General features: G+C 53.9%; 1 protein-coding gene across 2 annotated transcripts in view; it reads right to left on the bottom strand.

Moving 5' to 3' along the window:
* The window catches only part of SCAP (SREBF chaperone), a 28,751-nt gene extending 17,592 nt beyond the window's left edge, over positions 1 to 11,159 (bottom strand). For both annotated transcript variants that reach the window (XR_011337611.1, XM_069859139.1), the window contains exons 1-7: positions 10,949 to 11,159; positions 6,853 to 6,982; positions 6,236 to 6,393; positions 5,126 to 5,346; positions 4,237 to 4,342; positions 2,504 to 2,676; positions 1,432 to 1,558 (exon numbers count right to left, since the gene is read on the bottom strand). Coding sequence is in view for 1 of the 2 variants with exons in the window: in XM_069859139.1 (XP_069715240.1) it covers positions 1,432 to 1,558; positions 2,504 to 2,676; positions 4,237 to 4,342; positions 5,126 to 5,346; positions 6,236 to 6,393; positions 6,853 to 6,982; positions 10,949 to 11,070 (1,037 nt within the window). In the remaining variant the exon portion in view is untranslated. The remainder of the gene's footprint in view (positions 1 to 1,431; positions 1,559 to 2,503; positions 2,677 to 4,236; positions 4,343 to 5,125; positions 5,347 to 6,235; positions 6,394 to 6,852; positions 6,983 to 10,948) is intronic.
* Between the last annotated feature and the right edge of the window lie 3,104 nt (positions 11,160 to 14,263).

The raw sequence follows: 14,263 nt of genomic DNA, 5'->3' as shown, positions 1-14,263 counted from the left end.
TGTGGCACTCAGGGACGTGGTTGGCAAGCACAGTGGGGTTGGACTGGATGATCTTCGAGGTCTTTTCCACCTTAAGGATTCCTTGAACAAAGAACACGCTCCAAGAGCAAGAGCTCCATGGAACCATAGAATCATGGGATGGTTTGGGTTGGAAGGGACCTCAAAGCTCATCCAGTTCCACCTCCCGCCATGAGCAGGGACACCTCCCACCGGATCAGGTTGCTCCAAGCCTCATCCAACGTGGCCTTCAACACCTCCAGCGATGGGATCTGGGGGTTCTGGTTGATGGGAAGTTAGAATCATGGAATCACAGGATGGAATCAGGGATCTGGGCACTGGATCGAGTTGCTCCATCCAACGTGGCCCAATTGCATCGAAGAACCCAAAGTCCACCAAGTCCAACCGTTCTGCCTTCATCTAAAGCATTTTTGGTTCATGACCTGTGTGACTCCTCCAAGCAGGACGTCAGGACAGGAGATGGAAGTGAGAAAAGCTCTTCAGGATCCTTAAGGATAAAAATCGGTAAATTATGGGAATGCAACCAAGACGAGGAGCTCCGCTGCCCAGCCCAGGACCCCATCGTCCTGCAGAACCCGTTATCTGCAAGGGAACCCTCGTAGAGTCCTTGCAGAGTCCTGTCCTTCCCCATAACCCTGAAGAGGGTCCAGCACCACGAGCAGATAAGCTCAGGAAGCCTTCAGAAGTACAAACATAGATAAGGAGACTCATCGCTCTCTTATCAGCTCTGTCCTACTTCAACCACAGCTGCTCCGGGACACGAGAACTCGCTGATAGTCCCGGGTTATGAGTTTGGAAGTCCTCGAGTCAGCAGCTTTCAAATCATAGAAGGCTTTGGGTTGGAAGGGACGTTTGAGGTCATCTAGTCCAACCCACCTGCAGGAGCAAGGTAGCTTTAACCAGCTGAGGTTGCTCAAAGCCCCATCAAACCTGACCTGTGATGTTTCTAAGGATGGGACCTCCACCACCTCTCTGGGTAACCTCAGCCAGTGCTTCTCCACCCTCACCGGAAGAAATTTCTTCCTTATCCAGGTCTAAATCTCCATTTGCCCTTGTCCTGTCACAACAGGCCTTGCTACAAAGTCCATCTCCAGCTTTCTTGGAGCCCCCTCAGGTTCTGGAAGCTGCTCTAAGGTCTCCTCAGAGCCTTCTCCAGGTTGAACAAGCCCAACTCTCTCAGCCTGTCCTCGTACGGGAGGTTCTCCAGCCCTCGCATCATCCTTGGAGCCTCCTCTGGCCCCGTTCCAACAGCTCCATCTCCTTCTCCTGCTGAGGATTCCAGAGCTGGCCCCAGCCCTCCAGCTGAGGTCTCCCCGAGAGGAGCAGAGGGGACAATCCCCTCCCTCCCTGCTGCCCACGCTGCTCTGGCTGCAGCCCAGGAAGTTTATAAGAAGAGGTTTGGTGGAAACGTACCCTCCGTTGAGAGTCGGCGTCAACCCAAAGAGGGTGCAGAGCCCCACGGACATGAGCAGAGAGCTGAGAACCGTCACCACTGCCGCCAACGCCAAACCCCACTTGGATTTCACCATGTCGATCTTCCCTGGAACACACAACGCAAAGTCTTGGTTACCAAAGAAGAGAAAAGGACGTAAGAAGAAGAAACCAAGAGAAGATCTTCTCCCGAGTCATTCCAGCCAACAGCTTAACACCCTGCAACCCTGAAGGAAAGGAACTTGGGTCTCCACGGTTGAAATGCAGCTCCCAGTCCCTCCCAGTAACAGAGGAACTGGAAGAAAGGTAGGACACACGAGAACGCACGGCTGGAAGGTCTCACCAGCTCCAGTTCTGTGCTGTTGGGGCATGAAAAAGGGAACTTCAGGGTGGCTAAGAAGGTCTAAACCCACCAGATCAGACCTTGCATTTGATCTGATGATGAATTGGTGCCTCTAAACTGGAAAAAATGTCACTGCTACAGCACTTAAAGCTGCTGAAGATGGAAGATCTCGCAAGGAACGTCAAACACCACACTGGCTATGAGGGATAAATGAATGGCCTTATCCCTGGAGGTCTTCAAAGCCAGGCTGGATGGAGCCTTGGGCAGCTTGATCCAGTGGGAGGTGGGTGGAACTGGCTGGGCTTTGAGGTCCCTTCCAACCCAAACCCTTCCAGGGTTCCATGATTCTAACCTGCTGCCAACCAGGACCCCCAGATCCCTTCCCTGGAGGTGTTGAAGGCCACGTTGGATGAGGCTTGGAGCAACCTGATCCAGTGGGAGGCGTCCCTGCTCATGGCAGGGGGTGGAACTGGATGATCTTTAAGGTCTCTTCCAACCCAACCCACTCTATGAAATCAGATAAACAAGATTCCTAACTCTCTACGCGGCACTTGAAGGTAAAACCACCACCCGCTCTCCTGCTGAGCAAGGAGGGATCGGCATCTCCTAATTGCAGCCAGGAGAAGGACACCCCACCGCTCATCCCATGCCTGAATGCAGCTGGAAGGTCTACAGATGGTTTAAGTTTGTGCTCTCCACCCCCAAACCTACGTGTGGAGAAGTAGATGTAAGCAAAAAGAATAATGTAGGTGGTGACGAGGGGTATGAGCTCCGCGATGCCGATCTCCTCCTTGAAGTGGACGTGGACGATGTTCTCCTCGCGCAGGGTGCAGTTGGGGCTGGCATGGAGCAGCTTGAGGCGAGAGCGGAGGCTGCTCAGGAACCTGAGAGGAAGAGCAAGAGGGAGGATGTTAGTGAAGCCAACAACCAGCACCCAGTTCCAAGAAGCTCAACGAGAAAAGAACAAGTAGGAAGAAGCTCAGACCAGGGTGTTGGTGAACAGCGGCTGAACATGAGGCAGCGGTGGCCCAGGTGGCCAAGGAGGCCACCAGCATCCTGGCTTGGAGCAGCCCTGGGGTGGCCAGCAGAAGAAGCACAGGGATTGTCCCCATGGACTTGGTGAGGCCACAGCTCAAATCCTGGGGTCAGTTTTGGGTCCCTCACTCCAAGAAAGACCTTGAGGGGCTGGAGAACGTCTGGAGAAGGGAACGGAGCTGGGGAAGGGGCTGGAGAACAAGGGTTGCGAGGAGCAGCTGAGGGACCTGGGGCTGGTTAGCCTGGTGGAGGAGGCTGAGGAGAGACCTCATCACTATCTACAACTGCCTGAAAGGAGGTCAACGATTCCAACCTTAACGATTCCATGAGTCTAAGCTCTGCAGATCCACACGGGCTTCCAAAGCTCAGCTCTGGGCCTGACTGCTGAGCCTGTTCCTCTGCAACTCACACGAGGGTGGGGATGATGAAAGGACCTGACAGTCCTCGAGGATCAAGGGTTCTTCCATGGTTGCAGATGAGAACGTTTCAACCTTCCAGCACCTGAAGGGGCTACGAGAAAGCTGGGGAGGGACTTTTTACTAAGGCTCGGAGTGATGGGACGAGGGGGAACGGCTTTGAAATGGAAGGGGGAAAGATTTCGATGAGACATCAGGAGGAGGTTCTTCACAATGAGACCAGGTTCCTCCAAGTCCCATCAAACTTGGCCATCAACACCTCCAGGGATGGGGCAGCCACCACTGCTCTGGGCAACCTGTTTCAGGGCCTCCCCACCCGCACAGGAGAACGTTTCTTCCTAAGATCTCATCTCAATCTCCCCTCTTTCAGCTTCAAATGTTCCCCCTCGTCCTATCACTCCAGGCCCTTGGAAAAAGTCCCTCCCCAGCTCTCCAGGAGCTCCTTTCAGCACTGGAAGCTGCTCTAAGGTCTTCCCAGAGCCTTCTCCAGGCTGAACAACCCCAACTCTCTCAATCTGTCCTCACAGTAGAGGTTCTCCAGCCCTCACATCATCTCTGTGGCCTCCTCAGGGTTTGCTCCAATAGCTCCATGTCCTCTCTGTGTTGAGGACTCCAGAACCGGAGCCAGGACTCCAGGTTGGGTCTCCCCAGAGAGGAGCAGAGGGGACAATCCCCTCCCTCCCTGCTGGTCCCACGGCTTTGGGTGCAGCCCAGGCCACGGTTGGTTTCTGGGCTGCGAGCGATAAGATCCCTTCTTAAAAGAGAAACGGAGAACTGATAGGATTTTATTTCCGTAAAACCCAGCAAGTTTCTCCTCAAAATAGCGTCCTGTTCTCCTACAGCACGTTGAGAAGATCCTAAAATTCAAGAAAATAGAAGAAAATGGAGAGTAAAGAAAACCAGAAGCGTAAGAAGAGAAGAAAGACCATCGAAGCTGCCAAGAAATGAGTAAAGGATCCCTAACTCAACACCAGATACGGTGACGTTCCGTACCTGGCATCGTAGCGCTGGAGACCCAAGGTGACGGTGTAGGACACCACCCGCTTCCGGTTGTAGAGGTTCACCCCGCTGTACCTTCCAGGGAGTCCAAACAACAGGTCTGCAAAACCACAGCGGGACCCAAACAGTGAACAGAAAGGTAGGAGCCAAGAAGTTCTCATCGTGAAACAAAACTCCAAAGCCCTCACACGCAGAGGACAACCCCTCGCCCTCCCAGGTGGATGCTCCTGAAGAGCCTGTGCCTACCCCAACCAGAACAGGTTGCCCAGGGAAGTCACGGATGGCTCAATCCCTAGAGGTGTTGAAGGCCACGTTGGATGGGATTTGGAGCAACTGGATCCAGTGGGAGGTGTCCCTGCCCAAGGCAGGGGTGGAACTGGATGGGCTTTGAGATCCCTTCCAACCCAACCCATTCCACAATTCTATGATTCTAACTTGTCATCAACCACAACATCTAGATCCCACCCCTGGAGGTGCTGAAGGCCACGTTGGATGGGGATTGGAGCAACCTGATCCAGTGGGAGGTGTCCCTGCCTGTCACAGAGGGTGGAACTGGATGGGCTCTGAGGTCTCTTCCAACCCAAACCCTTCCATCGTTCCATAATTCTGACTCGCCATCAACCAGAACCCTGGATCCCGTCCCTGAAGGTGTTGAAGGCCGCGTTGGATGGGGCTTGGAGCTCCTGATCCAGTGGGAGGTGTCCCTGCGATGGCTTGGAACCAGATGGGCTTTGAGGTCCCTTCTACCCAAACTATTCCATGATTTTACGCGGTGAGTAAGAAAACGCCACCCGATTTGTGAACACGGCCAATCCAGATGTTGGAGATCCCAAGGACACAAAGAGGGATTTCTCATGGCGTCTTTGGTCCTTCAGGTTGTTACCTTTGAGAGTAGCCGAAGTCTGCAAGGTCTTTGGCTCATGTTGGTGGATGGTTTTGATGATATCGGGGTCAGCATTGAACCGCTCGCGGTCGTTCTGCCAGAAGTTCCCTGGAGACAGCAAGAGGCACCCGTGCTCGGGGAGCAGGTTCCGCAGCTTCCTGAGGCCGGGCAGGAGATCCGTCACCTGAAGGCAAACTTCCTCCAAGCTCCTGACACCAGAACTGAGAGAAAACCACACACGAATCACGGAATCACCAGGTTGGAAAGGACCCAGAGGATCATCGAGTCCAACCGTTCCCATCAATCTCTAACCCGTGTCCCTCCCCACCCTCCCAGGAGAACATTTCTTCCTCGGTTCTCATCTCAATCTCCCCTCTTTCAGCTTCAAACTGATGATCTGAGGGCTGGAGCACCTCCCACATGAGGACAGGCCGAGAGAGTTGGGGTTCTTCAGCATGGAAAAGGCTCCAGAGAAACCTCAGAGCAGCTTCCAGTGCTGAAAGGGGCTCCAGGAAAGCTGGAGAGGGACTTATTCTGAGGACCTGGAGTGATGGGACGAGGGAGGTGGCTTTAAACTGGAAGGGGAAGATTTAGATGAGGTATTAGGAAGAAATTCTTCACTGAGAAGGTGGGGAGGCCCTGGAACAGGTTGCCCAGAGCAGAGGTGGCTGCCCCATCCCTGGAAATGTTGAAGGCCACATTGGATGGGGCTTGGAGCCCCTGATCCAGCAGGAGGTGTCCCTGCCCATGGCAGGAGGTTGGAACTGGATGATCTTTAAGATCCCTTCCAACCTAAACAATTCTATGATTCTAAGATGCCTCCAGTCTACAGAGGAACCATCTCCCTCAAGTTCCTCAAAGATCTGCAATTCCTCTGCAAGCTTCTTTCCACACGTGCAATGGGGCATCGTACAGAACCTCTTGAATCTTAGAATCACCGAATACTCTGAGTTGGAAGGGACCTTAAAAACCATTTGAGCGTCGCGTTCCTTCTAATTCTGAGAATCTAACAGATTCCAAGCTCGGAATCAGATGTTCAAGGCGGCAATTTAGAAGACGGGTGGGACCAAGAGCAGCCCCACCACATCAACTTTGAGGAACAGCAATTACCTGTCTCTCAGGGCGTGGTTTCTGATCTCCTCCACAAGCTGGAAGACGCGGGACAACGGCGACCGAAACACATCGACGGCGAGAAAGTTCTTCTGCCACGGGGAGACGGTGGCTTTCACCAAGATCTGCTGGATGTAGGCTACGGGAACACCAACGTACTGCCAGGAAACCCAGAGGGAGAAGGAAAACACACGGTGAGTGGGAAGCTCTGGATGAGCTGGAGAACCTCCCACCCCAGGACAGGCTGAAAGACTCAGGGTTGTTCAGCTTGGAGAAGAGAAAGCTCTGAGGAGACCTTAGAGCAGCTTCCAGGACTGAAAGGGCCTTCAGGAAAGCTGAGGACTTTTTCCAAGGGGCTGGAGTGATAGGACAAGGGGGAATGGCTTGAAGTTGGAAGGGGAAGATTGAGGAGATGAGACATTAGGAAGAAACTCTTCACCATGAGGGTGGGGAGGCCCTGGAGGAGGTGGCCCAGAGCAGTGGTGGCTGCCCCATCCCTGGAGGTGTTGAAGGCCACGTTGGATGGGGCTTGGAGCAACCTGCTCCAGTGGGAGGTGTCCCTGCCCAGGCCCATCTCGTCTTCCATGGACACCCAACCACCCCAGAGCAGGGCTCACCCAGTCAGGCCGCTCGCCGAGGTCCCCTTGCTGCAAAGCCACGTCTGGAGAAGGTGGAGAATAGTCCTTGACGGGGGTGCTGTACTCCACAGGGCCCGTTCCAGGCAGCGGCAGCTTCAGCAGCGGGTAACTGTGAGCACGACAGCAGCAAGAAAGGTTGGACTTGGGGTTTAACCACCGTTTTTAGAGAGTCTCCAAGGAAAAAAAAATAGGAATGGGTGATGAAAAATGAGCCCGTTCCAGCTGAACCCAACGTCTGGAGGCCAGGAGACACAGCTGCGATACGAGAGCGGGTTTTGCTCTCACGGGAACCGGTGGCTTTCCCCAACAGAGAAGACCGTGGTCTTTCTCCTTTGGAAAGGGATGACTGAAAGTCCTTAGAGCCAAAGAAGCAAAGTTCTTTCTTGCAGGACCTCAACTCAATTCCTCTCCAGCACCTGGAAGTCAGCAGGACCTCACCTGAACTACTCTCCATCTCCTGCAGGAGCTACAGCTGCAATACAAGAGTGGCTTTCTCCACCCGAGGAGACCACGGGTCTTCCTCCTTTGGAAAGGGACAACGAAGTCCTGGGAGCAAAAGAAGGGAAGTTCTTGCAGAACCTCACCTTGATTGATCTCCAGCACCCAGGGAGCTGTTTCAGTGCCCCACCACCCTCTGGGTGAAGAACCTTCTCCTAACGTCCAACCTAACGCTCGTCTGGGACATCTTCCTGCCATCCCCTCAGGTCCCATCACTGGTCACCAGAGAGAAGAGCTCAGCACCTGCTCCTCCTCCTCCTCTCCTTGTGAGGAAGCTGTAGACTGCAACGAGGTCTCCCCTGTCTCCTCTTCTCCAGGCTGGATGGACCGAGTGACATCAGCCACTCTCTATTTGGCTTCCCCTCTACACCCTTCACCAACTTTGTGGTCCTCCTCAGCTCTTCTGTAGCCCACAAACCCGAGACGTTCCTTCTCTTTGGACGGTGGCTTTCCTGACCCAAAGCCTGAAGCAATCACCTAAGTGTCCTCAAGATTTAAACTGCTTCCAATACTTGCCGTTAACCTAATTGGTCTCCTTAATTAAATTGATTACAGGGACACCACTCATGGGATCAGGTTGCTCCAAGCCACACCCAACCTGGCCTTGAACATCTCCAGGGATGGGGAAGCCACGACTTCTCTGGGCAACCTGGGCCAGGGCCTCACCACGCTCGTTATGAAGAATTTCTTCCTGATGTCTCATCTCAATCTTCCCCCTTCCAGTTTGAAGATGTTCCCCCTCATCCTACCACTCCAGGCCCTCGGAAAAAGTTCTTCCCCAGCTCCCCTGGAGCCCCTTTCAGTCCTGGAAGCTGATCTAAGATCTCCATGGAGCCCTCTCCAGGCTGAACAACCCCAACTCTCTCAGCCTGGCCTCATAGCAGAGGTTCTCCAGCCCTGGGATCATCTCCACGGCCTCCTCTGGACCTGTTCCAACAGCTCCAGCTCCTTCTTACGTTGAGGACTCCAGAACTGGACCCAGGACTGCAGGTGGGTCCCACCAGAGAGGAGCAGAGGGGACAATCCCCTCCCTCCCTGCTGCTCCCACGGCTTTGGATGCAGCCCAGGACACGGTTGGCCGCCTTCTCTTGCTGTATCACCAGAAGAAACAAAGACCTTGGAATTGTTTTCATGCCGTATTCTGACCTCTTTGTCCCTTCCACCTTGTTGGGGTCAGCCTCAACCATGGAAGGTCATGGAGAGGACAGGAACCTCTAAAGAAAAGGCTTCAGAGGGACCCAAGAGAAGGCTCAAAAGGAACAACGAAATCAGAAGCAGCGAGGGCAGAGATTGGATGAGGGGAGCGGTTTGACGCTGGAAGAGGACAGACTGAGATGAGATCTCAGGAAGAAATGTTCTCTGAGGAGCGTGGTGAGGCCCTGGCTGAGGTTGTCCAGAGAAGGGGTGGCTGCTCCATCTCTGGAGGTGTTGAAGGCCACGTTGGATGGGGCTTGGAGCCTCTGATCCAGTGGGAGGTGTCCCTGCTCATGGCAGGGGGTGGAACTGGATGGACTTTGAGGTCCCTTCCAACCCAACCCATTCCACAGTTCCATAATTCCAACTTGACATCAACCAGAACTCCTAGATCCCACCCCTGGAGGGGTTCAAGGCCAGGCTGGATGGGGCTTGGAGCCCCTGACCCAATGGGAGGTGTCCCTGCCCATGGCCGGGGCTTGGAACTGGATGGACTTTGAGGTCCCTTCCAACCCAACCCATTGTACAATTCCATGAAGTCAAGCAAGAGAACATTCCTGTTGTCACGCAGGAGACAGGTTGAAGCCAAGAAACGTTCATCCAACTACTTTACATATTTTCAAGACGGTTTTGAGGGCCAAGATGGAGACCTGCCAGGTCAGCCTGAGGCAGCTGGCGTCTCAACTCAACTGCAAACCCTACGACTGCTCATTCCTCCTCCTCAGAATTCAAGCGGAGATCTCCACCAGCCCTCAATCCTGCGTCTTTGGCTGGTGGGGAGGAAGGAAAGCGGAGAGCTGCCAGGTCTTAGGTAACATGGAAGGTGGAGATGTTTGGGCCTTAAAATAGAAACCACCCTCCTTTTGCAAACTGAGGAACGAGCTTTTGGCCTGTTTCCAGCCTAAAATAACACAAAGATGGAAGAACCGGAAAATCCATGGCTAAGGAGATAAGAAATTTGATAACAAGGGTCTGGCTAGAAGGAAGAGAAGAACAAAACGTTGGTAGCAACCATTCCTTATTCAGCCTTGGGGAGCGCATGGACAATGAGTCTCTGAATCAACGACCTTTGCTTCTTTCTCCCAAGGAACAAGGGATAGACAAGAAGAAACGGCCTCAAGTTGCATCGGGGAGGTTTAGATCGGAGATTAGGGAACATTTCTTGATGGAAAAGGTCGTCAAGTACTGGGAGAGGCAGTGGTGGAGTCTCCAGCCCTGGAGGGGATCAAAAAGCGCCTGGTTCTGGCACTTGGAATCATAGAATAGTTGGGGTTGGAAGGGACCTTAGAGATCATCCAGTTCCAACCTCGTGTGACGGGGAGAGACACCTCCCACTGGATCAGGGGCTCCAAGCTCCATCCAACGTGGCCTTCAACACCTCCAGGGATGGGGCAGCCACCCCTGCTCTGGACAACCTGATCCAGGAGAACATTTCTGCCTAAGATCTCATCTCCATCTCCCCTCTTTCAGCTTCAAAACGATGCCCTCATCCCATCCCTGCCCTCCCTGGTCCAGAGCCCCTCCCAGCTTTCCTGGAGCCCCTTTCAGCCCTGGAAGATGCTCTAAGGTCTCCGTGGAGAATTCTCTTCTCCAGGCTGAAGAACCCCAACTCTCTCAGTCCCAATCCATGTGTCGGGGCACTGGGCTTTCAACAGCTCGAGTTGCACGAAGCCACCGTGCGACCAACTGTGCAGCCACACACCACGGACACCAAGTTATTCTAGAAAGAGCAAAAACTTAGGAGGCATCTCCTGGTCTTCTACAGGTTATTTATCAAGTGCTCATGGCAGAAAGCAGCTCCTGAGGTCTGGGAAGGAAATACCCAGAGTCCAGAGGCCACGAAAGGTGATCCAAGGGCTGGAGAACCTCCCGTACGAGGACAGGCTGAGAGAGTTGGGCTTGTTCAGCCTGGAGAAGGCTCCAAGGAGACCTTGGAGCAGCTTCCAGGATTGAAAGGGGCTCCAGGAAAGCTGGGGAGGGGCTGTTCCCAAAGGCTTGTGGGGATGGGACGAGGGGCAATGGGGACAAACTGGAGAGGGGCAGAGTGAGACTGGACAGGAGGAGGAATTTCTTCACCGTGAGGGTGGGGAGGAGCTGGAACAGGTTGCCCAGAGAAGCTGTGGCTGCCCCATCCCTGGAGGGGTTGAAGGCCACGTTGGATGGGGCTTGGAGCCCCTGATCCAGCAGGAGGTGTCCCTGCCCATGGCAGGGGTGGAACTGGATCATCTTTAAGGTCCCTTCCAACCCAAACTCTTCTACGATTCTATGTTTAAACAGAAACGGAGCTTCTGGGACAACCCGCCGAAGGAGGCAACTTGAGCGCCTTCCCGACGTTGCTCTGAAACCGCTCCCCCTGGGACACCGGCTCCTCGGTGGGACTCACCAGCAGGCCAGGACGCAGAGCCCCGTGAAGAGGATGATGGGGATGGGGTAGGAAGCGCACAGCAGCCCGTGGTTGTAGAACGCCCGCGATATCCTCTCGCGCAGCCTGTCAGTCAGGGTCATCCTCAACCGCCGTCACCTGGCTGCCATCCCGGAACAGATCAGGAGGTGAAGCAACTCCAGCATGGACAAGGCTTCGGCAGGGCCACCTGCTAGGAACAGGAAAGAAAGCAAATTCAGGAGAAATATCCAGAGAGAAAAGAGAAATAACCAGCACCAACGTGTTTTAGATGGTTTCCAGCGTTGTGTCTCCTCAGAAGGGAGAAGACCTTACCCCATACCCACCGCTTGTTAGAGCCTACAGGAAATTTGGTTGAATTATGGGGCTTAGCCTTGGGGAAGGAGGTTGCGTGGCCAGCAGGGCGAGGGAGGGGATTCTCCTCTTCGACTCCACCCTCGTGAGGCCCCACCTGGAGTCCTGGGTCCAGTTCTGGAATCCCCACCATAAGAAGGAGATGGAGCTGTTGGTTCTTGGAGAACTCCGGCTGTTGCCGTAGTTGGCTGCCTCTCCCACAAATCCTTACAAAGAACAAGACTGACCAGCAAAGCAAGAAATGTAGAGGTTCTCCTTGCAGGAGAAAACCCAACCCTACAGATGCTGAACGCCACTCCTTTTCCCAAGAATAAAGCTTTTATCTCGCTTGAGGACAGCTACGTGCTCCAAATTCTTTACATTTCTGCTCCAGAGCCACCTTCACGGTGAAGATTTTCTTCCTAACGTCTCATCTAAATCTTCCCCCTTCCAATTTAAAGCCATCTGCCCTCATCCTGTCACTCCAGGCCCTTGGAAAAAGTCCCTCCCCAGCTTTCCTGGAGCCCCTTTCAGCACTGGAAGCTGCTCTAAGGTCTCGATGGAGCCTTCTCCAGGCTGAGCAACCCCAACTCTCTCAGCCTGGCCTCATACCGGAGGTTCTCCAGCCCTCAGATCATCTCTGTGGTCTCCTCTGGATTTGCTCCAACAGCTCCATCTCCTTTTTATGATGGGGATTCCAGAGCTGAACCCAGGACACCACGTTTGGTCTCACCAGAGCAGAACAGAGGGAGGGGACAAGCAAAAGCGGAGTCTCCGTGCACGCTAGAGCCGACAGAGCTACAGGAAGCAGCCAGATCTCAGCTCACACACACATCCGCAAAGAAAAGCGATGTTCTTGCCCTTCATTGGGTTGTAGAAGCGCTTCATCCCCCTTGAGATGCCAGGAGCCACCACCGCTGCGATCCCCTCAGTACAAGAACCAAAGGCAACTGCGGCAGGAAGACTCGCATCTCAGCATCAGCGAAAGAGGAAGGGGAATCACAGAATCATTAGGTTGGAGAAGATCTATGAGATCGTCAGGTCCAACCGTGACTGTCTGCTACTAAAGCAGATCCCCAAATACTTCATCTCCCCATCTTCTAAACCCTTCCAGGGACGGAGACTCCACCACCTCCTGGGCAGCCTCCGCCAGGGCTGGAGAACCCTTTTGATGAAGAAGTTTTTCCTGCTGTCCAATCTAAACTTCCCCTGGTGGAGCTTGAGGCCATTCCCTCTCGTCCTGTCCCCTGTCCCTTGGGAGAAGAGCCCAGCTCCCTCCTCTCCACAACCTCCTCTCAGGGAGTTGCAGAGAGCAATGAGGTCTCCCCTCAGCCTCCTCTTCTCCAGGCTGAACCCCCCCAGCTCTCTCAGCCGCCCCTCCTAACCCTTGTTCTCCAGCCCCTCCCCAGCTCCGTTCCCTTCTCCAGACGTTCTCCAGCCCCTCAAGGTCTTTCTTGGAGTGAGGGACCCAGAACTGACCCCAGGATTCGAGGTCCTTCAGCCGTTCCTCACAGGGAAGGAGGAACAGACCTCGGGAACCCAATTCTCCCACTCTAAAGGGGATGATGAAGAATTCTCTGAGGACTTCGGAGGTGGGAAGACAAGAAATGTTCAAGATGTGACCCTCCCTACATAGAACCGGAACACAATGAGCTCTAACACGAATTCCTACTCTCCACTTGCATTCCCACGAGGAGAATAAAGGGCTTTGTGCTCTGTACGGACGCAGAGGTCACGGGCAACACAACGATTCCGATGGGAAAACCACGACCAGGGCGCTAACGTGGCTGGAATGGGCCAATCCCAAGGCTGCTCCTTCAGGAACGCGGCTCCAGAGCAGCCTGGAGGTTCTTGGCCAAGTATTCATCAGAGAGAGTATTTCTCAGATTCAAAAGTGGAAATTCTATAATAAATTCAATTCCAGGCTCCATTACAAAGGTTTGTAGTGACAGAACGATGGGGACAAACTGGAGAGGGGCAGAGTTAGACTGGACAGGAGGAGGAATTTCTTCACCATGAGGGTGGGGAGGAGCTGGAACAGGTTGCCCAGAGAAGCTGTGGCTGCCCCATCCCTGGAGGTGTTGAAGGCCACGTTGGATGGGGCTTGGAGCCCCTGATCCAGTGGGAGGTGTCCCTGCCCATGGCAGGGGTGGAATTGGGTGGGCTTTGAGGTCCCTTCCAACCCAAACTATTCCATGGAACCATGATTCTAACCTGCCATCAACCAGAAGCTCCAGGTCCCATCCCTGGAGGTGCTCAAGGAGAGGCTGGATGGGGCTTGGAGCAACCTGATCCAGTGGGAGGTTGAAATTAGATGATCTTTAAGGTCCCTTCCAAATCAAACCATTCTACGAATCCACATAAACCCACACTATGAACCCACTAAGTGCTACACACGGTTCTGGTCATTGTTCCTCTTCCTCCCATGGTCCAAAAGGACCTGGAAAAGGTACAGGATGATCAAAGATACGGAGGAGCTTTCATAAAACAAAGAAGTATGGGATAACTTTTAAATCCGGAAAAGATTTGATCAGCAAACAGACACAATGGGTCTCTCCAAGTCCGAGAGGACGTGAGGAAACACAACGGGGCGGCTGCCCCATTCCAGACAGGAATCCTTCAACATCAAATGGAAACTACAAAGCTGCAGCTCAAAGCAAACACGCCTGTGGAAGCCGTCACCCCAGGGGGTGACATCGCCTGGCACGTGGGCTGCAAAAGCAAGCGGACTGATTTTGGAAGAGCAAACCATGAGGTGAGGCCACAGCTCGAATCCTGGGGTCAGTGCTGGGTCCCTCACTCCAAGAAAGACCTTGAGGGGCTGGAGAACGTCTGGAGAAGGGAACGGAGCTGGGGAGGGGCTGGAGAACAAGGGTTGTGAGGAGCAGCTGAGGGACCTGGGGCTGGTTAGCCTGGAGAAGAGGAGGCTGAGGGGAGACCTCCTCGCTCTCTGCAGCTCCTGGA

This window comes from Phaenicophaeus curvirostris, chromosome 6, assembly GCF_032191515.1.
Source record: "Phaenicophaeus curvirostris isolate KB17595 chromosome 6, BPBGC_Pcur_1.0, whole genome shotgun sequence".
NCBI lineage: Eukaryota > Metazoa > Chordata > Aves > Cuculiformes > Cuculidae > Phaenicophaeus > Phaenicophaeus curvirostris.
Note: the sequence above shows the minus strand (reverse complement) of the source record. Positions and strands in the feature narration are given on the sequence as shown.